The sequence below is a fragment of the Panthera onca genome, chromosome D4 (genome assembly GCF_046562875.1).
Source record: "Panthera onca isolate mPanOnc1 chromosome D4, mPanOnc1 haplotype 2, whole genome shotgun sequence".
Classification (NCBI taxonomy): Eukaryota; Metazoa; Chordata; class Mammalia; order Carnivora; family Felidae; genus Panthera; species Panthera onca.
This window is the reverse complement of record NC_138351.1, coordinates 3,788,995-3,815,436: the sequence shown is the minus strand read 5'-3', so window position 1 is coordinate 3,815,436 and position 26,442 is coordinate 3,788,995. Positions and strand designations below refer to the sequence as shown.

Here is a 26,442-nt window from a genome sequence, read left to right as displayed (position 1 = left end):
CATCTTGCGTGCTTCTGTTAACATCACAGCTGAGTCGCAGAAGTTATGTGGGAAACGAGGGCACAAATACACGAGCTCCTCGTTGGCACAAACCATGCTCTACAGGGTCGTAGGTCTTCAAACGTGCAACCCCAAAGTCCCCGGGGGGATGTTCCAGGAGCCCCGGGAGCCCCTAAGTATGCAGGAAAGTGTCAGGTTTGGCCCTACGCTGGATGCTGAGACACACTTCTGCCAGCGCCAGGAGCCAGGACACTGACTCTGGAACTGAGTCAGAAGCCAGCACGACTCCGTGCAGGACATGGGCTTTCTTGCGGCGCCACAGGAAAAGAATCTACAGAGCAACGCTGGAAGTTGGATGTAACTCCCTCGGCCAGGGCCCCCGATGGAGTCAGGGCACTCTAACTTTCTCTCCAGAGTAAAGCACACGAGAGTAACACTACTGGATAGAAAAGCAGACCCCACAAAAGCCAGCGTGTCAAGGCAAGGGAAGACCAGGTGAACGAGATACTGAGGGTAAACGTGAGCCCCACGGTACACACGCTACCAGACCCCAGGCGGCAGTCCGTGTCTAGACCGCTCGCGCACTCTCGCGCTCGCTGGGCGCCCATGCCGACTCGGGGACCACGCCGGGCCACCACAGTGAAGGAGAAGGGGGGGACAACTATTTTCTGTAGCACTGGGCAAAGACTATTAAAAAAAAATAATGGAGACTTTCCCTTCGGAAGCCAGCACGAACCCACGTTTCTATCACCACAGACCCACTGTTACGTCATACGAGGTGAGTCATAAATACAAACGTACTTCAATCCTTGGCGGCTCTTGAATGGTCAAAACTTCGTATTTCGACTTAGACTTTTCTTTCTTTTTCTTATGCTTTCTTGAGGCTTCATTTTGCTCAGGATCGCCACCTTGTGACGCTTTGGACTAGAACAAAAAACAGCAAAAATCATGGGTTTTTAAGACATTCACTAGAGTGCTTCCTCCCATGAGTCAGCAAACTTGAGATATCAGGTTGTACAACCACAGGGCAGCTCTGCTCCGAGTTTGGCTCCTCGTCCCTATTTTCCAGAGAGCCAGCGTTCAGCAGAGTAATCGAGGAAAAGAAGTCTGCTGAAATAGTTGTCACATCCGGTTATTTTTAAACCGGTAGACGTGGACAAACCTACTTCTGAGCCAAAAAAGATGTCTCTAATACCGACTCGAAGTCTTTTCAAACACTCGCGTGCCCCTTCCGGCACCACGGCCCAGTGGTCCCTAAACTACACATCGGAACCCCCTGGGGAGCCTCCGGATGGGACAACTGCCTAGGCCCATCCCACACCGGCTGATGTGACGCCACTGTTCCCACTCCCCCTCAGTCCCTTGGCCTTTCTTCAATCAGGTCAGATGCACCTTGGCCTCAGGGCCTTTGCACTCGCGCCCACACTTGGATGTAGGCTAGGACTGCACCGTCACTCCAGCTCAAGAGCAATGGCATCTCCTCGGAGCCTCTCCCTCTTCTTCCCCTCCGAGGCACTAACAGTACCTGTCTGCACAGCGCCGGACTGTCAGGACAGAAGCGCTAACAGAGCAGGGGCTCCAACGGAGCATCTGGGGTCCTGCTTCATCCCCAGCGGGGACTCGGCCTCCAGTGGTACTGAGAAGAAGGTTTACCTACTGACCCAAGGGAGCTGTCCATGGAATCTCGTTAGCGAACAAGGCAACTGTGAAGGGTGATGTGTACAGAATGACCCCATTTTTGTCTAAAAGAAAAAAACCTCAAAGAGCAAAACAAAAAAATCTCTATTTGTTGATGCTCTGGGGACCCTGAGGTAGCTCACGTACCAGGCTGTTGACACAGGCTTCCCTGGGAGGGAACAACAAAGGGAGGAGAAGATGACCTTGTTCACAAGCAGGTCTTTGTGGTATTACGTTCTGATGTAACATTATCTTGATAATAAAAATTCACAGCAGAAGGCTTCAGAGGGAAAAACCACTGTGACCCCGTTATCTCCGTTACACACGAGACCACGCCCTCTGGGTTATCAGACCACAGGCGATCCCAATTTTCTCGTCTTTGGCTTAGAACACTTCTAAAACTTTCCTTGCGCCTATCATCAAAATAGAATTTTAAAAGAGATTCTGGGAAAACAAAACCTCTCCACTCTAAGAATTTAACTGAGCGCCAGGAAAACTGGTTCGGATGGCGAGACGGCAGCAGAGGGGAAGCAGCAGCCAGAGGCCCACGCGCCCCATCCTGCGGCCTGTGCCCACACGCCCCGAGCTGGCGGCACCGAGTGCAGAGGGGACTCGGCCGCTCCGCCGGAGTCCTGCACATGGTTCACAGAGCCGTGAGGGCAGGCACACAGGTGTGACCTCACCGCACCTGTCGCCAGCACACCTTCTCTCCCTCAAACTGACCGTCAACGCACAGCTCCCGTTTGCGGGGGACAGTCTGTGACACTAGGGGTATGAGAGAGTATCCCCGCCCTCAAAAAGACGGGACATCATTGCACTAAACAAACATGGCCATATTACAACCTGAAATAACGTACCAGTACCCAGTGAGATTCGAGAACACAATCTAGACCCGTAAAAAAGGCTCTTTGAGAAATGAAACGAAGGGACCAATAAAGATGACAGCTTCAAATTATTTGAAAGGAGACAGAAACGTGGATTCTGAAATGCTATCTTACAACAAGAAAGCTGCAGTTAGCCAAGCATCACTGACACGCAGCTGATCCCACAGTGTGGAACTCAACGGTTTTACTGTTGAGTAAACAGGGAGAGCAGCTGGAATTCAACAGACGAAGGACGAGGGGGCGAAAGAGCAAGCCTTTACACGCCAGAGCGTTAAGCTTCTGCCGGCGTCTCTCCCTCAGAGGCTTCACGACGGCTCACGGCCACGGAGACCACGGGTCTGAAACGGACAGGGCCCCTCCCTCGAAAAGCTCCCGCTCATGTTCCCGGACTGGGGTTCCACCTTCTCCACCACTCGTGTTCCCGGACTGGGGTTCGACTTTCTCTCAAGGCGCAAGTGGGACCAAGTCAGATCGGGACTACGGTACAGAATGGGACACTCCCCTAGGAGCTGAGAAGAGATGACGAGACTACCCGGTCAGGGGCAGAGAAGACCAACATAACCCAAGTGGGACACATACCTTTTTAGTAGGGTGGACGTGTTTCTCTTTGCAGGAAGGGTCCGCAGAGAAAACTTCCGAGGGTGACATACTAGCGCTTTTGGGGTCTGCTGATGAAGCCACCGTCTTTAGGTTTATCATGGAAGTAACGTTTTTAGGGGCCGGTGGCCGTTCTGTAGATAATGTCTGCCGAACAACATAACCCATTGGTGTCCAAGATAACTCTGCTCAAAGATAACCAAAATCGTTGAACAATCTCAACAGTAAAATAAAAAGACTCAGAAACTGCAAACACGTCATCATGTGAGGCGACTACTCAGGCGTAATTACACTCAGACTAGAGCTCTAAACCTTCTCCCGGAGACGACCGTACTCACTAAGCTCTCTTCCTGGAGCGGGCTGAATTCACTTGTGAGCCTAGGTGCTCTGCCCAGAAACCAGATTTCCAACTTGGGGGTGCAGGTGGGGACACAAACTGTAGTTCTGATTAAAAACTACTCCACAGTTAAGTCCATACGGTAAACACACGAGATCAACGAGGCAAAGAGGAAATCTTGGCTCTGACCTCGAAATGGACCTTTAACACCACAGGTCAAAGATCACGGATCTGAGCCACCACGGTAACTGGGATTTCTTGCTTTTTAGGTCTCAGGCCTAAGTACGGCAATGCCGCTCCTCAGGCGCCCACCAGACTCTGTGCGGGCACAACAGGCGCCAGGCAGGCCGTGGCTCCCCCCCACCCCCGCCCCCGCCCCGAGGACGCCAGACTGAGCCGCACGCCATCCGAGTCACCTCTAAGTGAAAGCCATTACTGAACCACACACGTCCCAGACGTGAGAAACGTAAAAACGTCTTCGGTCAGGACAAGCTCCTTAGACAAACCGAAGGCAGAATTACTGAACTCTTCGTGAATGTCACTTCTGGGACAGGCCGGCAGCTCTCAGTGGGGTCTGAGGCTCCCAAGACCCCGGCAGGGCCCGCGGGGTCAGAACCGTCGCCCCGACACACACAGCGGCCCCGTGCCTCCCCGCGCACTCTCCTCCGGGCCACGGCCGGGCTTCCGGACAGCCGGGAGCTGGCTCAGCCCGCCCGACGGCCCGACGCTGAGGCCGAGCCGCGGGGAGCCGGTGGTCGGTGGAGAGCTGCGCAAGTGTAAAACGAGACTGCTCTCCTCACCACGGGGTTTTCATCTTGAAAACGTTATTTTTCACAAAAATACACTACGTTAACAGATACCGGGGGACCGGGGTTACTTGTAAGGGAATGACTATTTTGAACCGAGAATACTGCCGATCCGGACAGCGGGCACACACACAGCAGCTCCCCGGGGCTGGAGGGGTCGTGAGGGGTCGTAAGGGGTCCTGGAGCCAGAACCTCGGAGAACCACCGGGGCAGGTGATCGTTCAGGAAGCAGGTGTTCCTGAGTCCATATAACGTCTCACTTCATCAGACACGCTGGACGCATCTCTCTAGAATTCTCCGCTCCCGCTTCACAGCCCCACGCGCAGACACGGGGGGCTCGGGGCTGGCGTCCGCCTCCCGCCCCCACGAGGTCTCCGGGACGGCGTCCGAAGGGGCCCCGGCAGCCGAGGCCCGGGACCCGACGGAGGCCGCGGCCGCTCTTACCTCTGGCGCACGAGGAGGGCCCGGCTGCGGCGCCGGCGGCCACGGACTCGGCCACGCTCGGGCTTCTCGCCGCTCCTTCACCCTAAAAGGCAAACCGGCATTTTCCTGCTGTTGCAAAGTGAAAGCAATCGCTTCATTTCTAAATACGGCGGCCCCTGCCGTTCTTAAAATCTGCAAGATACGCGCGAATGAAAAATTCCAGATAAGTGAGGCGCCTGGGTGGCTCTGTTAGGCATGTGACTCTTGGTTTTCGGCTCAGGCCACGATCTTATGGTTTGTGAGTTCGAGCCCTGCCTCCGGCTCCGTGCTGACAGTGCTGAGCCTATTCGGGATTCTCTCTCTCTTCCTCTCTCTCTCTGCCCCTTCTGCACTCTCACGCTCAGTCTCTCTCAAAATAAATAAACTTAAAATGTTTTTCTTTTTTTTTTTTTTTACAAATCCAAACAAATAATAAGTGCGAAATGCTAAACCTCACTCCTGTCAGGAGAAGCCACCCGCTGAGCTCAGCTGAGCCCCCCGAGCTCCCTTCGCTGCCAGGCGACAAACACCTGTGCCTTGCTTTTACGTGCACCCAGTAAGGGGATCGCAGCACACGTACCACACCCCTTGTAAAAGATCAGTGTGACACAACTTCCGCGCCAGCACACAAGTGCCCACACCGCCTGCGGCCGGGGGCCCCCGAGAGAAGGTGGGAGCCACGGTTCCCCACACCCAAAGTCCACCCGAAGGCCCAGAGACAACCAATGTACGTCTTGTAACCCACAACCCTTCCGTAAAGCCAAAAAGGGCCACACACGGAGCACGAGGCGGCAGGCGACACGGGGGCAGGTGGGCACACGAAGACTGCCAGGTGACAGGCAGTGCTCAAGGCAAAAGCTAAGTGACACATTCAAATCTGAATGGGTTTAAAATAAATTCTAAAGCTCATATCCTTCAAAAATTTTCCCACTTTGCCATTTCATTAAATCTGAGCCCAGTAATAAAAAATAAAATTACTTAAACACAACCTGTTCTTCTAATAAATAGAACTTACACACTCACCGAGGCCAATGAAACACCAGAAACAGCTTTCAAGAACAATCACGTAAATTACACATATCAATAAAGATTCAGCGCCACCGGTTTTCACAAAATACTTATGACAAGGAAAAATGCCCAAAGTTTTAAAAACTCAAACATGGGTGCCTGGGTGGCTCACTTAAGCATCCGACTCGTGATTTTGGCTCAGGTCATGATCTGTTTGTGAGTTCAAGCCCCGAGTTGGGCTCTGTGCTGACAGAGCGGAGTCTGCTTGGGATTCTCTCTCTCTGCCCTTCCCCCGCTCTTTCAAATTGAGGGGAATCCCCTTAGTTCCCACAACGTTCCATTAAAAAAAGATTTAAATGCTTAACACAGTTTTCTCTTGTACAACTTCAGACAAATACAGATGTTGAGCAACCTGAGGGTTGGGGTGCTCACCCCTGGAGTTCAGTTAAAAATCCACATGTTAACTCTGGACTCCCCCCAAAACTTAATTACTAATAATAGCCTACTATTGACCGGAAGCATTATTATCGACCACATGAAGGGTTAACACGCACATCCCACATTAAGCTGTATTCTTATGACGAAGAGAGCTGGAGACAAGAGAACATTTTAGAGAATTACAACGAAAAGAAAATAAGTTTACAGTACTGTACTGATTTTATCAAGAAAGAAAAAAAAAAACTCCACAACTAAGTGGAGTTCAAACCTGTGTTGTTCAAGGTTAACTGTTTTTTTCTTGTGTTTAAAGATCTACTACTAAGGAAAATCTTCCTTCTAGAAGGAAAAATTTTAAACTCCACATGTAATTTGAGTGTGAACACGTCAGAAGGCCGTGAGTCTGTAAATGTCCTGACACAGCACGTGTGCCTCACTTCGTCCAGATCCGCAGCGCTCAAGCAGGAGCAGGTGACCACGGCAGAACGTGTCAGACCCTACCCACTGCGGCCCTCCCCGGAGCCCTGTCCCACTTCCTAGAGTGCTCACGGGCTCGGATACGCACAGAGCAGCGGTGATGCAGACGGGGCCCCTGGATGCTCAGCTATCACACACACCCAGCCGGGGCCACACCAAGCGGAGAGCCTTGTACATGAGGCGGCCAGCCGGCCCTCCCTGTCACGGCTGAGCCACCGGAAAGCGCCGCGGTGCGACAGGGACAGGGGCCACGTGGGGGAACAGTGGCTCTTCTGCCCGCCTCGGCACCCAAGAGCGTATGAGGAAGCAGAATGCCCGCTCCACTCAAGGGGGAAGTGGACGGGGGAGCCACCCCCTTCCTGGTGTCCGTTCTCCTGGCCTTCCCGCCCTCCACAACAGATATTTGTCACAAGCCGTCTTAGGGACTACTGACCTGATCATGTTTTTCCTGGAACCTGGATGAACTCAAACCGTGAGACCGAATGTGGAACACGGCATATTTTAAAGTCACTAAGCGGCAAACAAAACACACTTCCAGCCATCATTCTGCAGTCTGCGGACTCATCAGCGAGAGGTACGGGTCAAAGGCCAGAAAAAATCCGAAGCTACTCCCTGCAGTCCGAGATACTACTGTTTGACTACAACGACTTCTGTCGGTACCGCTAAGCAAGCTGCCCAATGCCACGCTGGCGCAGATGCTCTCGAGGAGCCGTGTGGGCAGCGGGACGTTCACCAGAACCGAGCGCAGCTGCAGCGGCAGGCAGCAAACACAGAGCGGCTAACTAGGGGATTCTTCTAGAACAGCAGCTGCACTCGGGGCCGCAGCCCGCACAGAAGGTCCTCTGGCGACCCGCACACCAAGACCCACCGCCCGTGACAGCCACACGGGGGGCGACGGGGGAAGAGGAATGGAACGGAGAGGAGGCCCCGCACTCACCTCTGCTGTCCCCGCGGCGGGTTCCCCCACCTCTCCCAGGAGAGAGAGGTCAGCTGAGGCGGAGCGCAGAGGCCCCCACCGGGGCTGCTTCGGTGTCTCTGCGATCTCCCTGTTCTCTGGACCCTGCAGTTCAGGAAAATCCATCCTGGTAAATTCAAACTCTGGTTTGGAGGCAGATGCACTTTTCTCGATGATTCTGGATCTCCTGTCCGTTCGTCTGTGATAACCATCTGTGTTTGCAGAATGAAAAGCGGGGTAAAGATGGAGGGGCCGTGTGCTGACCCGCACGCACGCTTCAACTGCACAGCAGGAAGTCTACTGCGGCTGACGCAGCGACGCGGCACCGTCCAAACGCCCTCGCTTTTGCTAGTGTTGGCCACCTGCGTGACGGTGGAAAACGGAAGGGAGCGCAGGGGCCAGCTGCTCTGGCCGGGCCAACGGGCAGAAACAAGCAAAGCACACCGCAAACATCGGGCCCAGTTCTAAAGCCAACAAACGAGTTCCCTCAATCTAATTATGCTGCACCTATAGAGTTCTGAAAATTTACAGGGAGGCCAACAATTTTCTTTTCAGTGTCAAATCTTCCACACTAGAGAGGAATTTTGAAACACAGCAAGTAAAATTAAACTTGGAACCTCTTTCCCATTTTTCTCCTTCCAAAACAGATGAATCCTAACGTGGGCTGCGACACTACGAAGCCCCTGCATTTAATCATGAGGCCAGAGTCATTACGGTTAACTGTTCAACTTCCCTTTCACGTTCCCACGTGCCAAATGGTTTTGGAGTAAAGTCAACACAAAGAGAAAAGTCTGTATACCAAGTAAAGTAAGTTACACATGTAAAGAAGTTGACCGTTCCCAGAAAATAAAGCTACTACAAAGGCTTTAACTCTTGGGATGCCCAGGTGGCTCTGTCAGTTGAGCATTCAGCTCTTGGTTTTCCGCTCAGGTCACGATCTCACAGTTTGGGGAGTTCAAGCCCCGCGTCGGACTCTGCTCTGGCAGCGTGGAGCCTGCTTGGGATTCTCTCTCTGTTCCTCCCTTCTTCCCTCCCTCTCTCTCTCTCAGCCCTTCCCCTACTCATGCTCTTTCTCAAAATAAACTTAAAAAAAAAAAAAAGACTTTGACTCTATATAAATAAGCCATTTAACTGCACTGGTACATGACTTACAGGAAAAAGCACCACGCAGAATCGCTAACTTTCGGCCACAGCCTGGAACAGCAGTTTCCAAGGCCAGAGTAGACACGTCCCCTGGGTAACTACACCGCCCAGGTCTGCTACTGCTCTCGATGGGATGTAAGCAGGAAACTCTCCCACCTACTAAAAAGCGTCCCACATGAACAGTAGAGAAGCGACTTCACGAACGAACACGGTCAAACACAGTAGAGGATGTGGCTGCAATCTGCTTAAGGCCATGTTCCGAGGCCTGTGGTGTCACCTACTTGCCAAGTGGGTTCTTGCACAGGAAAGGGCACATCATGGAGCCTCCCCAACAACAGGTCCTTCCCCAGGGGGAGAGGCCTCCAGGATCCCACAGGAGCCCACTGGCCTCTGCTCTTCTCAGCGAGCATGCTCGCAGGAACCGGTGTACAAAGGACAGTGGCGTTTCTGGGGCGAACGGGGTAGGACGATATAACATCAGAGAGTCTGTCACCACCACCTGATTTCAAATTAGCATCTGCGAGAATGTAAGTAGGATGTGAGCCTCTACCTGATTTTAGATCAGATGGCAGAGATCCGTCAGCCTTCTTGCTATCAAACTTTTGTTCATCATACGTTTTTTTCTGCAGGAAAAATTAAAAAGTTAACATGAATTAAGGAAACCTACCCTCATATAAAAGGCTTAAAATTGCAAATCTGTAACTATTCAGAACTCAACCACTTCAAAAAAGCTTAAGCAAAAATCAATTCTTAAAGACACAAAAGTGATAAGCGACACTTAAGTATCACGTGAGAATCGACCAACTCTGTGTCTTAAACGCGCAAGCAGCCGACACACCACGGCACCTGCGAACCTTAAACACAGTTCTTGTGCCTTGAGGGAGAGCGCACACCTGCTCGCTCCGTGGCTTCACGGTCTGAAATGCTCGGTAACAGCCGGGGTGGCCGTAAGCATACGGGGCGCCGGGCACCGGGCACACGCGCGGTGTAGACTCCACGGGGTAAGGAGAGTAGCTGCACGGATGGACAGCGAGCTCAGAGGACAGATACTGAGGTGGAAAAGCTGAAGCTCCAAAGGCCACATCTTCAGTGTAGAGTTTCTGCCTAGATAAAAAGGGCAAATTTAGTGACAGATTTCGTACCACAAACCAAGGAGCACTTCTGGACTAGACACATTTCAACTTCTCACTACTGTTGAGGTCATTTGTTCTAGCACTGAAAGATCTGTAATAGCCAAATAAAACCTCCCAGCATTTCTTTCTTGCCCTGTAAGGACAGATGCGGACCCAGTCCTACGTGCTCGCAGCAGCACTGAGGCATCCGTGACCGGACTGTGTCACACGTGAGGCAAAGCCCAGGGACGCCCCAGCTCCTCACTCCCAGGGGGTCAAATGCTGGGGCAAGACTCCCACAGCCACGCTGGCCAGCAGGGCCATCCAGACCACTCTCCCTGCAGAGGGGCCTCTAACAGGCCCTGCCGCCCAAACCCATCTGCCAGCCCCACCCAGAACCTGCAGGCAAATGGTGGCCCAGGAGCTGCAACCCTGCCAACGACATGGGCACCAGACGCCCCATCTGCTCGGGCTGCCGAAATGTGACTTCACGCTGACTCTTAGCAAACGTGGTTTTCAGCCAGGGGTTTCAACCACCTTGCAGTGAAAGCCGAACAACGGCGAAATGCTACGCAGAAGAGTTAAGACACAAAACAGGACCTTCTGAATCCCACAAATAAGCACCAGATGTGTCTGTGACTTCCCAGAGCTGCAACTTTTCTGGTGGAAAATCAGTGAAATCCCAGAGTGTGCGGGGCCACTGAAAGGCGGGAAAATCAGAGCTGACGAGGACACACCTGCATCACCTCCTCGCTGTTCAACAGCCAGAAGGTTCAAGCACGGGTTCTGCTCTGCTGCAAGGAGGAGCCTGCACTGCAGGAGAAGGGAGTCACCGCCCAGGTGACAAGGCTAGACCTACTATACACTTACCAGAATGTTCACTACATTCACGCCCACACGGTACCTAACTGTGGACAGCCTGCTATCACAGTCTATGAACCCACGACATTTTATAGTAAGCTCAGACCCTGTAAAATCGTCCACTAATTCTAGCAATTAACTACTTCTCATGTACCTGTGTCTCTGTGCACCTAGTCTAGTGCTGTTCTCTGCAAAGAAAAAGATTCAAAGCTTCATCCCACTATGCTAACTCTAGATGCAAATCCGTTTTATTTCATCTGAAGCTCAGAAAATCTAATAGGGAGCAGAAAAAAGTGAAGAATCTGTTCTTCAGAAGAGAACACGGGCAAAGAAGACGGGTTGACAGCAAAAAAAATCGTAAAAAAGATGACAGCCCAAGTCCCAAAACAGGATAAATGAGAAGAGTGATGAAACAGGTAAAGAAGAAAAAGGGACGCAGGATCCGGTGGTTTTGAAGGCTGTGGTCATCCAGAAAACGTCCATCCAGGAGTCCAGAGACCTTGGTCCGGGTCCCGCCTCTGCTCACAATCTAGTCCCACTTTGCACAGGTCACCATTGGTCTTTCTTCCCACCGGAAAGTTGGTATTTTTCCTTCCAATCCAAGCCCAGTACAATTACGCGCAGAGAGCACCACATAATAAGATGTCACAGAGACATCCATGGCATCTGTTGGGGCTTCAAATGGCTTGTCTGTAAAACTCCAGTTGCCACAAACTGCCCAGATGACCCTAAACCACAGAACACACCTCCCTCACGCCCACCGTCCCATCCCACCCTCCGCCTTTACACTGGCAGTGCTTCTACAGCTGGTCTGCCCCCCCCCCCCCCCCGTCCCCATGCTCACACGATCCCCACTGAGCTCCCTGCCCACTGCTCCCTGCCCCGTCCCTACCAACAGTCCCGAGTCTCCAGAACACCCTTCCTGCAAGCCCGGTCGCCTCCTCGCCGTGCCATCTTCGGGGTCTGGCCCTCTGTCACATCACTTGAACAGCTCCACTGGTCCCATCCCACCTTCCAAAAGCTTGTCCATGGAGGGTGCTCCCCTGCACTTTCCCTCCTCTCCAGCCAGACTTGGGAGCCCACACCTGTCCTCCTTCCCCCCCAAGACCTCACCCGCACCTGCAGGCCCTTACCCTCGCCAACTCCGGGCCCTGCTCTCCCACCTACAGGCTGTCCCACCGAATGGCTCACTCTTCCCCAAGTGGCACTGGAGCACCAAGCTGTACAGCTAGTCCCCAAGCAGCCCCTCTTCCCACCCACACCCCCAGGAGAGACCCCACCACTGTGCACGCATTCAGCCAGAAATCACCACAGCCTCTCTCCCACCAACACCCACACGGACCACTGAAGACTGTTCTCCTTGCAGCAGGGCTCCCCGTATTTTCTTCTCTAGCTTCGGTGCCTGCAACCCAGTCAAAGCCTTCAAGCCCCTCTCCCTCTGAGTAGAACAAGAATCCAGGAGTGAGCATAACAACACCATTTAAAACACAACCAACAGTTCCCTACCTCCTGCCTAAACCATGCAGGCTTCTCCCAAGCCCTACACCTGCTCCTTTGTCCTTGATGGTCGTGCAAAGTCTTGCCCCCAGTCCCTGCAGCCGGGCCAGGATGTGTCGGGCTCCAGCCACCGCTCCAGCCACCCGACAGACCTGAGCCACACTCTGTCCAGGACTACAGGTTCTCACTGCTGAGAGATTTTAACTTAAAAGCACCCACATATGGGGCACCTGGGTGGTTCAGCCGGGTAAGCATCCGACTCCTGATCTCATCTCAGGTCTTGATCTCAGGATCATGAGTTTGAGCCCCTCAATGGACTCCACACAGGGCGTGGAGCCTACTTAAAAAAAAAAAAAAAAAAGGAAAAAGCACCCACATCTCACAGCATACTGCAACACACTGAAAGGCTCAACACTTGCCGACATCACAGCAGCTTTGGGGACTATGCATGAGCACAGGTCAGGACAGACTCTAACTCTGGTCTGGGCACTACCTACCTGAATAACTTTGAACACATGTTTCTAGCCTTGGTTTCTCAGGTGTAGAAAGAACGTTACACTTCCCCGCCACCCATGGGTTGGGACAGGAGTATGGAAACAAGTTCCTTATGGAAAATGCTATCCTTATTTTCATCAGAGGAAATCCCCATTTACAAAAAATCTGGCTCATGCAAAGACTTCTTACCTCCATGAGAACAGACTAGATAATCAGTTCTCAAATATGTGTATCCCCATTTTGTCCCCTTCAAAGGCCCCTGTCTTTCCTGACCCCGCCCCTCTGCTTTCGTGCCTTTGTCCTTGTTTTTTTCTCAGGAAGGAATACTGTCAGCCAATCTTTTCCTTGCTTATAAAGAACTTAAAAAAAAAAAAAAAATCAAAGCTAAAAAAGGACAAGATATTAAGAAACTTCATTTTTAAACTTAGCAATCCTATAAGCCTCAATTTCATCTCCATTCATGCCACTGCCAGAACATTACTTTAGCTGCAGGAATGTTTTCCACCTTTATTTTGGGTAACTGGAATCCCACCCAGTACATGGCTTCGAATCCTTGCCACTGAGTGAAATATATCTCCTCCTTTATCTTGTGAACCACCTAAGGTATGGAACAGCTCAAACGTGATCCATGCCAACCTTCCCTTTACAAAGGATGAAATTACAACGGAAAACCTGGGTATTCCTACCCTAGCACATACAGGTAGAACCTCCAACTCTGTCAAAAAAATACAACCTAGGGGCGCCTGGGTGGCTCAGTCGGTTGAGAGTCCGACTTCGGCTCAGGTCATGATCTCGCAGCCTGTGAGTTCGAGCCCCGCGTCGGGCTCTGTGCTGACACCTCACAGCCTGGAGCCTGCTTCGGATTCTGTGTCTCCCTCTCTCTCTGCCCCTCCCCCGCTCATACTGTCTCTGTCAAAAATAAACGTTAAAAAAAACACAACCTAAGTACATCAGACAACTTGATAATTTTATTATTTATTCCAATCTTCATCTTTGGGAATACCACTGTAGAATTTATATGAAGTTTAAACTATTTTCAATCATACTATGCAGACATGGAAAAGAAACAAGTATGACCCACATTAAAGGTGTGTAAAGACAATTCTCACATAAAGGGGATGCATACCTTACAAGTAAAATCTACAAGTACTCTACGGAACAACACAAAACGTTTAATACATATTTTTCTAAACTCAGCTAATAACAGAAATCTTTAGGTATTTTCTAAATACCTAAAGAATGAAATCTCAAGAAGGAAAAGGAAAACTTAAAAAACAACATAAGCCTCCTTTCAACTCAAACGTAGAAGAATTTTATAACCCAAACTCGAAGAATCCTTCTCCCCAGGACGCTTATAAAGAAAAATGGTTCAAGCAAAACTCAACAATTTCCAAAGTACTATCCACACAAAGCAGCAGCCATGTTTGAGAGTCCCCACTCCTCCCCAAGCATGATTTTAAAATGTTAAACTCTAGGGGCACCTGGGTGGCACAGTCGGTTAAGCGTCCGACTTCAGCCAGGTCACGATGTCGCGGTCCGTGAGTTCGAGCCCCGCGTCGGGCTCTGGGCTGATGGCTCGGAGCCTGGAGCCTGTTTCCGATTCTGTGTCTCCCTCTCTCTCTGCCCCTCCCCCGTTCATGCTCTGTCTCTCTCTGTCCCAAAAATAAATAAAAAACGTTGAAAAATAAATAAATAAATAAATAAAATAAAATGTTAAACTCTAAACCCAAAGAGCAGGCTTCTTTGTCTGGGCTTTTGTCTGCCGCCCATTCCCTCTCCCATCAGATACCTGATATAGTTTCAAACCCTATGCACAACTGATCCCTGAAATTAAGTTTCCTACTAACGAATGCAACGCAATCCCCATACTTTCTTTGCCCCAAATGACGGCATGAGTGTGGAGAAAGGAAGGGAGAGTTGAGGTTTCCGTCTTGATGCAGGGCACAGTTAGGTGGTGCCACTGGCTCAGACCCTTCTCGGCTGAGGAGCATCCTCCAGTCTTTCGAGAACTTTAAACAGGTTAGGTGCGGTATATTTCGAAGTCTAACCTCCCTCCATTGGGTCCCCAGGTACCACAAGACATTGAGAAGGGTACGTACTCAGGCCCCGGCAGCTCCTGAGCACACGGATAATACCGGGCTGCACAGCTAGGGAACACACGAGCTTCCGAAGACTCTGACCACACCACATTGAGCCCAGCAAACTTGGGGACAAACGGTTTGACATCTGCTGACAACTTGATGCCCTGAGGGGAAAAAAAAGGGGGAGGGGTGGTTAACTACAGACATTCTGAGGCAAGCCAAACGTGAACCAAAAAAAACCAAGAAAGCGGCTCGCTTCTAGCAGCCCCAGAAACGCTAATCCCAGTACCGTCCGTTGTTCAAATACCTCGCGCTCATAAAAATAATAATTTGTTCGCTAACAACTTCTCCCCCAACGCTTTTTATATTAAAAAAAAAAAGTATTCTACCAAATATTACAAAGGGCGGGGAGCGCAGGCAGTGAGAGCGGAAATAAAATCCCATCCAGAACACGTAGTGAGGACAACTGACAGCGCCCCCTTCGCTCCCACCCGCAGTGCGGGGATTCCGACCTCTCTCCGCCTGAGTCCGGGAGAACCCACAACCGCCCGCCAGCGGCCAACGGAAACACAAACGCACCGCGCAAGTTTACCTCCACCGAATGTCTCAAAAGTTACATAAACCCGTTGCTTTTCGCTCGGCGAACCATTAAGAGCTGTCTTGTGGGGACGCAGAGGCAGGCTTTGCTAGAAATCGTCCTAGCGTCCCACACCCTTGGGACGTGGACGTAAAACCCGCTCTTTCGGTTTCTTGAAGCGCACTAACATTGACTTCCGCGGCCGCGCTTACAAAGCACACTCTTCCCTTCGCGGCGGGCCGGCGGCGGCTACCGCTCCGGCACACGTTCGCACCGCTACTGGAAGCCGGCCGCTCCCCTCCACGAGCGCGGCGAGGCGGCGCGGGGTCGCCTCCCCCGGGCACCCGGACGGCCTCCCTCCAGGGGCCGCGTCCTCCCCCGCTTAGGAGGCCGCCCCGCCGCCCCAGTGCGGGGCGCCGTCCTCACCTCGCCCGCGGGCTCCCGCGGCCCCTCCGACGCCATGGCGCACGGCTCGGGGGAGACCCTGCCCTGGAGGCCAGCAGCCGGGCCCCGTCGGCTGGTGGCACGGACGCGCTGCGCTCCTCCTCCCCGCTTTTCCGCCTTCGGAGAGGACGCCGGGAAGTGCGTCACAGAAACGCGCCCGGCCCCGCCCCGCTCCCGGCCGGAAGTGCGCAGGGAGGCGGCCGCGCAGGGCCCGCGTGGGGCGGGGCGGGGGACACCGGAGGCGGAGGAAGGGGCCGCGTACCACGTGGTGTGTGGGGCCGAGGAAAGCACGGACTTCCAGCGCCCCGGAAGTGAGCACGGAAAATCAATTCACGGCTGCCGCGTCCCTTCCGGCGGACAGCCAATGACCGCGGGGAAAGGAGTCAGGGAAAGTGGCGTGGTGTGGCCGTGGCGGGCGCGGGCGGCCTGGGGGTTGGGTTAGGCACCCCCCCCCCCCCCCCCCCCGCGGGCTGTCTGGCCAGTAGGGGTTAATTAGGAGCCAAGCCGCAGGTTTGCTGCCCCCAGTATGGACGCTTGGGTTCGCGGACCAACAGGAATTTAAGGCGGGAAATGGGGACGGCTATGTTCACCAGGTTTGGGCCTAGAACTGGCAGCCACCACTGCTGGAGGCGGAGGCCGGTGTCCCCTCACTCCGTACTGTACTGTTTGGTTTACCCACAGGGCAACAAGGCTCACACAGCAATTCTGTCATCTTGCTTGCTAACCCTGGGCCCCCAGGGGCAGAAATGAGTTCTAGGCTGCTGCTCAGCACCACTGGTAGGATTTACAGTCCTCATCCAGGTATGAAGACAGAGGAGCAGAGGAGGGACCACCAGCCCGTCATCTGAAAGTGTTCCCCAGCACAGCAAAGACAGTCTGTGTTTGCATCCACCCCAGAGCACCGTAGCAGCTAAAGGCAATTTGACAGACACAACATGTACATGGAATAAAAGGTGTTTCACAGTGCCTTTCAACTTTAAAACTGCGGTGATATTTTCTGGGGAGCATTATGCCTACTTGGTAAATGGAGCCGAATAGGATTCAGTGGTTTCCCTTAAGGCCGCCAGATGTGACAGTTCTTAGACACACTGGACCGTTCTCCAGGAACTAAACTAATAGCAGAGCATTGAAATCTAATGTCTCTATGAAACTTAGTCCTGCTTTTTAAGTGAACTCATGGTACCCTCATCAAACCAAGCCTTTTTAAACCCATTTAATATTTCTTTACATTTATCTCCTCCAGACCAACATTGTAAAACTGAAATCATCTAACCACCTCAGTAGACACAAATTAACCTTAAGAAAAACCCCTTGGGGCACCTGGGTGGCTCAGTTAAGCCTGACTCTTGATCTCTACTCAAGTCATGATTCAAGGTTCATGAGATCAAGCCTCCCTCCCCCAGCCCCTCCCCCCTGACAGCCAGGAGCCTGCTTGGGATTCTCTCTGTCCCTCCCCCATTGGCACTCTCTCTCAAAATGACTGAATAAACATTAAAACAAAAATTGTTTTAAATAAACAAACCCCAGTAAATAAATGCAACATATAAACTTTATTTAACAAAAATAACAGGCAAAGTCAAACAGGCACTTATATTAAGAGAAAAACTGACTAGAAGAAATTTATCTTGAATACCTTACAGTAACCTACTTGCAGTTGCATTTAACTGAGCTCTGTTGCTGTGAAGAATACAGCTTATGCACAGGTATGGATGAACGATTTGTACATTTTTCAAGTATTCACTGAATACTACCTTATATACACATATACATTAAATTTGAAAAAGATTTAATTGACGATCCCCAGATATACTTCATTTTTGTTGTTCTTTTGGAAGAGGTCGTCTAAAGAGAAGAATATGTGGTTCTGTGGAAACAAAATATTTTATATAATCTTAATACGATAAATTTTCATTCACTAAATCCAAAATTCAAATTCTGAATTGAACCAAAATAAAATCAATCCATGATCAACTGTTACTTATTGAAGTATCCAAAATACATTTTGCTTCAAGTCACTGTCAACTGTAAACAGAAAACAAGCTGATAATGACAATATTCCCCTCCATGTTTTTTTAATTTTACCTACCCTGGAGAAAGAGATGCTAACTAAGTAGAGAAATCACTTTGGGGAAAATGGTTTCTACCTTTAGAATCTCCATTCCGGTGGAAAAGAGAAAGGTTACCTCTCTTCATGGGAAAAAGACACCGAATACCATAATCAAAACCCACCGGCCTGTAGAAAGTACAGATCCCTGGGGCCCATTCCCAAAGGTTGTTTCTTTGTAAGTGGGGGCCCCGGGTTCCATAGTTCCCCAGTTGCTCTGGTATTAGCTGGAGAAAGAGCTTTTGAACTGGGATACGATTAAATGCCCCAATCCTAAGAAAGTTTTAATTCCGTTTCTGATGCTGCTACTGCGGATTTTCTTCAACAAGCAGAAAACAAGACTGCCCTAGTTTCACCTAATTCAGCTGCTATAGTATGCCTTCAAATTTTGTCGAAAGCATTAGAAGTTGTTTAAGTTAGATTTATTAGTAACACAAAGGTAGAATTTAGCCCCACAAGTTTTACTTTACCATCTCGTATCTGGAAAACCCCACACATCAACACAAACACTCATAATGCACCACACACATAGCACGGTTCACTACGTTATCTAATTTCATCTTAATGTGGTAGATAATAATTATCCCTTACTAGAAGGCTAAACAAAAAGACACATCAAAATCACTTCCAATGGCATTAACTTCTATGCATAGAATTTGAGGACACTTTAAAGTATCTTAAAATAAGTTCCTCGTTTTCAAAGGCAGGGGTGGGAGGGAACACCAGAATTGCAAATATACTCCTGGCAAAATTAGATACTATTAATAACAACACATTAAAAAAAAGACATTTTAAAATAAAGCAGAATTGCCTATGTTTCTACTCCTTATCTTTTTGCAGGTAGAATAACGTGTTACTTTCACTCATGTATTATGTACTTTATAAAATGGAAATTCTTTCTAGGGAGGAAAGCAATCGGCCATTCAAACTTACTGGTTACTTTGGGATTATCACTCAGTATCAAATATTACTAAACAATTTTCAACAAGTGCAACCCTACTATTTTATCTCAGTTAATGCCTTCCTAAATGGCAGAACTTACCCGGCTCATGAATCATGTAGTGGACCCAGCCTAGACTCTGCTGGACACCGAGTCTCCTCCACTCCTCTTCAGACATCAGATGGGTTTTTGGTACTTGTTTGGAAAGTTCTCTGGGTAGCATGACATGCCTGTTAAGATACAGCCAAGAATTAGTAAATACACCTTTCCTACAATTATGAGCACTTTAGAAATACATTTTCAGGATACTCAAAATCTGAATTCAAAATAAAGATTTTTCAAGCAACTCTTGTTATGTTATTGTTGGCATCAATCTTCAGAACAACCTAATATCTCTAATTCTGATTTTTGATGGCCTATGTTCAAAATAGGGAGAGAAGAATATATGGCCGAAAAGCAGAAGACATTTTTTTTAGGACTCCTCTTTTCTTCTCCAAGAGACTGCTTGCTACTTGTCCCCGTGTTCTTCAGGAACAGAAGCCCCATACCTGAAATCAGGCTCATGGTTCTCCAAAACATCCCAACCAGCCCTACAGCTACCTCTGATGACTTAAATCCTGGCCAATAGGGTGTAAGGAGAAAATATGCCACTGATGGAAACTGTCTTCAAAAGGGAAGAACGTGCCCAACTCTCTTCCTTGTTCTTTCCTGTTGGTTATGAAGCCGACTGATGTGATCAGGGAGCCAGAGAAGCCATCTAAGACCACAGAAGCCTTGTAAATTGGAGATGGTTTCTGACCGTAGAACGGTCGTCCCAGACCCATGCAGCCTTTTACAGAAGAGGGAAAAAAACTAATTTGTTAATTTGGGTTTCCCACTACTCAACGTTATAGATTTGCAGTACACACAAGTCCTTATGTACCCTAGAAGTTTTTTCCAAATCCAAATCAAAAACAAACCCAAGTCCCATATACATGTACCTGACAACCTTACACAATGACCTTCAGTTTTCCATAAGTTACAGATTTCTATCCAGATGACCTATATCCAAAACTTACTAAGTTTTTTCAGGAAGGCTTGCAATACTCTCCAATGTCAAACCATCAAGAACATAATTGTAACTTCATACAACTTAAGAACAAATGTGCACCCTGCTTAATTACAGTAAAAAAATCTTTATAAATCACCATTCCCAGTAGCAGTAAAGTTGCACAGTCATCCATAACCACGTTTCTTGGCCTGTGTAAAATATCTACCACCTGAGTCCGGTGGCCAGGTGGGGTGAGAAAGGTGCAGTCTGGTCAGTGACCCTTTTCCGCACGGGAGAAAACGGAACCCACAGCCCATTAGCACTCAGTCATCAACTTAAGTCTGTGACTGGTGTATTAAATACCCGTTTCGTATTATTTACAAAAAAGAAATGAGCCTCAAAACAACTATGTTGCCAGACCTGCCATGAGGCTGCTGAATCCAATTACGCCCTTTTTACCAGTGCCAGTGAACTACAGTTGACCCCTGAACAACACGCGGTCGGGGGCCCTGACCCCCTGCGCGGTTGAAAACCCACATGTAACATGAGGCCCCCATACTTACTGATAGCCAACCTTTGACCCGAAGCCTTCCTGCTAGTACAGCCAGCCAATAAACGTGTATTTTGTGTTACCTCGAAATGCTGCCTTGACAGACACGTTCGAGGCTCTACAAATGTCTCCGCCTTCTACAGCAACGGCTGTTACATTTCTCCCAGAGAAGTGCAATGTAGCCACGCTACGCACAACCACGGAATTGTGTCCCCGCTGACCGGGCCCGAGTCACAACCGCGGGAACAGGCTGTTTCCGGCCGGGTAACATCGGGCGGTGGAAGCAGCTCCACCGAGAGAACCGCGGCTGACTGCACAGGGACGCTTCCCAACTCCGTGCGAGAAAATACTGCCGAAAGCCAACGTTCCCTTCCCGGCCGCGGGCGCGTGGGCAGAGGCCAAGGCCAGGTACGCGGGAGGCTCTGAGGAACAAGACACGGCCGAGGAGGACGGACGGCCGACTGCCGACAGGACCTGGTCTGCAAGTCCAGGCGCAGGGGAGCCTCAGCATAAGGAAACTAGCAAAAACCACGTCTGAACCTACAGCACAAACCAAACACCCAACAGACCCGATTTCCCGCTGCGCTCTCCCACCACGAACCGCTCGGCTAACTGGGCTACGAGCCTGGGGGGCGGGGGGGTGGCGGGGGGTCTACCTTGCGCGGTGCTCCTCCCTAACTGCGCCGGGGTCCGGAAACCAAGGGCGGAAGTACCGCCCGGAGTCCCGGAAAGTACCTTCCCCACTTGGGGCCCCCTGGTGCAGGACGCCCCGTCCCAGCCTCGACTGCCCGCCGTCGGACGCCCGCAGCGCGTCACTGCACGTTAGGCCCACGCACCACGGGAGAACCGTGTCTGTGCTCTTCCTCTACAAAACTGGGCGGGCAGACTTCAAATCGAAGTGTGGCAAGAAAACCGCATTTTCTAGCCGGGGCAGGAACGACTAATCGGTAGAGCTGCCCAGAAACACGCCCCGTTTTTCCCCAGAAAACACATTTCTAAGACCCAGGAGAGCGGAGAAACACCGACTCGAGGCCAGCCGCCGCGGGGCCCCCTCGAGCCCCGCCCCCGAGCCCCGCCCGGAGGGTGCCGGCCCCCCGCACGGCCACGGCCGGAAGTGCCGAGCGCCTCCCAGCCGCCGCGTCCTCGCTGCTTGTCCCACCGCCGGGGGGGGGGGGGGGGGGGGGGAGGAGTTCGGGCGCGCCTCACGGCGACTAGGGAGCCGAAGGGCCCCTGGCCGGCACACCGAGGCCGCGGGACACGGCCTTGACTAGAGGGAGGGGCAGGCGCCCCGCCGCCTGCCCCGGTCCGCCGAACCCCGACACCCCAGCCAGGCGGCTCGCCCCCTGGCCCGCTTAGCCTCCTCGCCTCCGCGAACAAAGGGCGGAGGCCGGCGGGCCGCACGCGCCCGCCCGGGCGGGGGCGACCCGGCCTCGACCCCGGCCCCCAGTCCTTCAACCCCGGCCCGACCCGACCTCCGACCTCGGGCCCCGACCCGAACCCCGGCCGCCGCGCTGCGACCCCGACTTCGGTTCCGCCCAGAGCCCGGCCGGCTGGCCCCTCACCGGTACTCGTAATGCTCGTCGAAGTACTTGTCCGAGTAGTAGATCTGCTTGTGAGCCATCCTGCGGGCGGGCGGGAGCGACGGGGCTCGAAGAGCGGGCGCAGCAGGACCACACGTCCACGTCGGGCCAAGCCAACGACTCGACTGCGACCAACCGACCGCAGGCCGAACGCTCCCGGTTTGAATCCGACAGCCCACCGCTGATTGGACGGAGGCGTCAGCCAATCACGCTTCGCGCAAACTGCCGGGAGGCGAGACCGGCTCACAGCCTATCGGCACCCCCCCATCCTAGGCGTTGGCTCCCATGGTGAGCCAATCAGAGACCTGTTGCGAGGTCGCTCCAGGGAAGAAGTGGATGATTGGCAAGACGTGGGGACGAAAAGGTCCCCGAAGGAAAGGGGCGTGGCCGAGGAGGGCGGAGCCGGGATGTTAAAGGCCGCAGAGCGCGTGCGCAGAAGTTTAGAACGTTCCAGGTCCGCCGAGCCGTTGGGGTGGGCGGGTCGGCGCGAGGGGTGAGGTATCGCGGGGCTTGGCGAAACGCGGTGGGGTTGCGCGCCTAGCGTCCGCCTTCGCGCAGGCGCAGTCTGGGCGGCCCGAGAAGGGCTTTGGAAGCGTGGGAGGTGAGGCAGTCCGGGTGTGGGGAGGGAGGGGAGCCAGCCTCCCGGCCGCCGCGGGCCTGGCCTCGGGACAGGGAGGTAACGGCGCCCGCGGCGGGCGGGCCTGGCCAGGCCCTGGGCGGCGCGGTCCGGAGCCCACGTCGGGCAGACTGAGGTCGCCGGAGGAAGTACGCGGACCCGTGAACCCGCTGTCTGTAGGTGGCAGAGCGACCTCGTGGTGACTGACGCCTCGCGTTCCGCACCGGGCACACGCCCTGCGCTTCGGGACCGGTGTGGATCGCCGCTGGAGCAGGAGCATCGGCGGGCGAAGGGCGGGGATCCCACCCGGTCCCGCACCTGCTGGTGCCCCCGCCGCCCACCTGCACGCCGCACCTGCTGGGTCCCACCCCCTGCCCAGCGCCTCTGCGGGCCACCTGTGCCCTGCACCGGGCGAGCATCTGGAGGCCTGAATAATTGGGGGTAATGAGGTGCGGTGATGGTGAAGATGTGATAAACCGTCACGGGAGGTGGACAGGGGGATCTCTGACTTTCTGGCACAGCCTAGGAATGAGTAGCTTTCTGGGAGATTTATTTTTACAGACACGTATTGAGGAAAATTTTAGGTGGAAAAGTGGAATAGTATAATCACGTCCGGGGTACCAGTCACTGAGCTTAGCGGTTAATGTTCTGGCCATCTTGTTTCATGTACTCCCCTCTTCCTTTTTTCCCTGCACATCTTTAAGGAGAGTCTCAGGTATAATGTCATTTCGCTTTGAAAGGGTGCTTTTGAGTATATCGCTGTATTTATGGGGTAGGTCTTAAAAACTTTAAGAATATTTAGCACCATGCCACTATTACACTTATATAATTCTTATGATCCTCTGAGGGCTGGTTTAGAGTCACATTTCCCTGTCTCCCTTTTGACCTCCACATCCAGACCTGGGCCCCAACATGCAATTTGGTTGGATCCATCCCTCACCCCCCACTTCCCCCCCCCCCACACACACACACACGGTGACCCACCATCCTTTATAATAGAGATTTCAATGAGAAAGCAGGCCATTGGTGCCTGCGGAACAGCAAGCAGTCTGGATTTGGGTAACTGCTTCCTTGTGGTGTCCTTTACCTTTTCCCTTGTAATCGTATTTAGATCCAGGTGAAAACAACACCAATAACTACTTGTCCAAATCCATTTAGCAAGTAAGTGGCAGACCCTGATTTGAACCCCAACAGTCAGACTCCAGAGTTTGGCCTCTTAACCGCTACTGTGCACTGTCAGGGAGCTGCAGGTGGAAACCCGGTATGTGCTGGGAATGTAGAATGCAGAGGTCAAGGGAAGGAAAGCCATGGGACGTGAATCTGGGAGGATCGATGTCATAAAAACATGTGATCGATGTCACAAAAACAGCCCCAGAGATGTCCATATCCCGATCCCCGGAACCTGTGGATATGTTACCTTGTCTGAGATGGTGCGATGACCCTGCGTTATAGTGGCTGGTCCAGGGGTATCACGAGGGTCCTAACAGGGGAGGCAAGAGGGCCACAGGAGGAGCTGTCCCAGAAGGAGAAGTCAGAGTGGCACGAACGCAGGTGGCCCCTTGAGCCTGGAAAAGGAATGGGTGGCTTCTCCCCGAAAGTCCCAGAAAGAACACAGCTCTACAGACTCCTTGATTTGAGCCCAGTAAAACCTATTTCAGACTTCTGATCTCTGTAACTGTCAGATAATACATTTGTGCTGTTTTAAGACACTAAGTTTGTTGTAATTTGTAAAAACAGCAGTAGAAAACTAACTGAATTGGGCCAGACTGGGAAGGGATTCTTGGACTCCTTGCTGATAAGGTTGGGCATTTTGATGACTGTGGGGTGGCTGATGTTCTCAGCAAGATCAGGTCAGATGAGATGTGATAAAGGTAACTGGGAGGAGTGGGGGGACGGGGCGGAAGGAACCACCTCACCAGGGGCTCCCCGTTAGAAAGAGACTTCGCTTGATAGGAAGAGGGAAGCTACTGTACCCTGCTCACGGACTGAGCACAGTGACAAAGAGGTCAAGGGCAAAACTAGCCGGTCGGTCCATATTCAGTCATTCAGACCAGGCAGTGTGCTAAGAGAGCCTTCCTCCTGGGGAATGCATTCTTCCTTTCGGCTGCTCCAGTTATTAACTGCCCGTCTAGAAGGCACCGTACAGTTGGCATGAACAGTTTTTTCTTTGTCCCTTCTGGGCCTCCACATCAATCATATGAAGGACAGCAGTGCAAGTACAAAGCCTGCCTTGACCCCAATTTCCCGTTGTAAACAAGCTGACATTTTAAATGTACATATTATATGAAAAGCAGTTATTCACCACATCAGTGGAAGACGCTTCCGATGATCAAGTCTGTGTGTAAGTAGGACTAAGTATATAATTTAAAATACGAGTTTCTCTCTGTTCCACTAATACGAGCACAAGGTCATGACCTCATTCAGGACCGACAGCACATAGAACAAAGCTCAAGTTTGAGCTCTGAATGCTTACTCTCCATCATCCTCTTGACTTTTCTGTGAATAATTATGCGTGAGAAAGCATCAGATGCATATGCCAGCTTCAGCGACCGCACCCACTGCTGTTCAGTGTTCGTGTACTTTTGAATGTAATGCTCAATTCCCACCAAACTCCAAGCGCTCTTCCTAGGAAGTTTTATCCCATTTATCTTTGACAATTAAAGAAGTAAAAAATATTTATTAAAAGAAATAAGGTGTCTGTTCGTTCCTTTCTCAACAATCCTGTATCACTGATTTAAACACCGTGGTGGATTAGCCACATAGACTTTTTTGTACACTTAATACAGACGTATCAGTGTCAGAATTAGGGACTCATCTGCACATCCTTAGTTTATAATATTCTTTATAAATATAATAAATTCTTTATAAATACAATACTACTTTATAAAATATTCAACAGTTTGGTTTTTTTTCACCCTCCTGGGACTCCGGTAACATGAATGATCACTTCCGGGATCTTGTTGAGGCCTTCAGTGTTTCGTTGAAAGGGTGTTCAAGACTCTCCTTCCACCAATGCTGGCCCTTCCTGGTCTCTGTTGACTCTTCTGCCTGAGGGAGCTCCACAGGGCTCAGTCCTCGGCTCCCTGTGGTTCTGCCGAGTTTTGCCGCGTGGATTTTGCGACTCTGTTAATTGGGTGCACTTAAGTCGGCTCTGTCTCCATGGCAAGTAGACCATCTTATTAGGTGACGTCCCTCCTTGTCTTGGTAATTCTCTTTACTCTTAAGTCTGCCCGTCTGATACGAATATAACCTCTTCAGCCTTCCTTTCAACAGGGTTTGTATCCTACAGCTTTTTCCGTTCTTCTACATTTAACCTACCTATATCTTTGTATTTGAAGTCAATTTCTTGTAGGCACCATATAGTTAGGTAAACTATTTTTATCTATTTTCCATCTCTTAATTGGTATTTAAGGCCTTTCACACTTCATGTAATGACTGACTTTCGGCTTTAAGTCTGCCATTTTATTATATTTTCTACTTGGTGTCTGTCTTTCCTTCTTTACTGTTCTGCTTCCCCTTTACTTTCTTCTTGTACTGGCTCAAGAAACAAAGAAAGACCGAAGGTTTCTATATCCATTACACTGAAGCAGTAACTAAAAGTCTTCTAAAGAAAACACTGGACCCACACGACTTTGCAGAAGAGTCTGTTCTATCAGGCAAGAAAATGTTGATTGAAAAACCAAACGTGGACAATATGAGAAAGGAAAGTAATGCCCCCTCACACAAACAGATACATGTTAACACCCTAAGTAAAATGCTTCTCAACTGCACCCA

The 26,442-nt window shown here is 51.2% G+C and overlaps 2 protein-coding genes and 2 long non-coding RNA genes across 8 annotated transcripts in view; 2 read left to right on the top strand and 2 right to left on the bottom strand.

Annotated features, from left to right (window-relative positions):
* The window catches only part of SECISBP2 (SECIS binding protein 2), a 39,273-nt gene extending 23,295 nt beyond the window's left edge, over positions 1-15,978 (bottom strand). For 2 of the 5 annotated variants that reach the window (XM_078436087.2, XM_078436088.2), the window contains exons 1-8: positions 15,831-15,978; positions 14,846-14,991; positions 9,675-9,885; positions 9,332-9,404; positions 7,621-7,850; positions 4,746-4,916; positions 3,141-3,305; positions 802-924 (exon numbers count right to left, since the gene is read on the bottom strand). In XM_078436087.2, coding sequence (XP_078292213.2) covers positions 802-924; positions 3,141-3,305; positions 4,746-4,916; positions 7,621-7,850; positions 9,332-9,404; positions 9,675-9,885; positions 14,846-14,991; positions 15,831-15,866 — 1,155 coding nt within the window. In that variant the 5' untranslated portion in view covers positions 15,867-15,978. Of the gene's footprint in view, positions 1-801; positions 925-3,140; positions 3,344-4,745; positions 4,917-7,620; positions 7,851-9,331; positions 9,405-9,674; positions 9,886-14,845; positions 14,992-15,830 lie in introns of all 5 variants that reach the window. The other 3 variants (XM_078436089.2, XM_078436090.2, XM_078436091.2) reach the window with 3 other exon arrangements.
* Positions 15,979-16,034: 56 nt separating this feature from the next.
* Positions 16,035-16,830, top strand: LOC144613996 (uncharacterized). Its single transcript, XR_013551527.1, has 2 exons — positions 16,035-16,159; positions 16,530-16,830. It is a non-coding gene; the product is annotated as an uncharacterized LOC144613996 (long non-coding RNA).
* Positions 16,831-17,379: 549 nt separating this feature from the next.
* Positions 17,380-22,207, bottom strand: CKS2 (CDC28 protein kinase regulatory subunit 2). Its single transcript, XM_060610244.3, has 3 exons — positions 22,035-22,207; positions 18,995-19,122; positions 17,380-17,712 (listed from the first exon to the last, which is right to left on the bottom strand). Exons 1-3 carry the CDS (start codon positions 22,091-22,093, stop codon positions 17,660-17,662), a joined length of 240 nt encoding a protein of 79 aa, XP_060466227.1. The 5' UTR covers positions 22,094-22,207; the 3' UTR covers positions 17,380-17,659.
* A 201-nt stretch (positions 22,208-22,408) lies between these two features.
* On the top strand, positions 22,409-25,343 carry LOC144613998 (uncharacterized). The gene is made up of 2 exons (XR_013551529.2): positions 22,409-22,506; positions 22,849-25,343. It is a non-coding gene; the product is annotated as an uncharacterized LOC144613998 (long non-coding RNA).
* Positions 25,344-26,442: the final 1,099 nt, after the last annotated feature.

Bases quoted from the DNA above. Each gene is read 5' to 3' on its own strand.
- CKS2 (XM_060610244.3), bottom strand. From the start codon at position 22,093: ATGGCTCACAAGCAGATCTACTACTCGGACAAGTACTTCGACGAGCAT. The intron at 19,123-22,034 runs GTGAGGGGCCAG...GTATCTTAACAG, and splicing joins GACGAGCATTACGAGTACCG to GCATGTCATGCTACCCAGAG. The intron at 17,713-18,994 runs GTAAGTTCTGCC...TTGTTTCCACAG, and splicing joins CTACATGATTCATGAGCCGG to AACCACATATTCTTCTCTTT.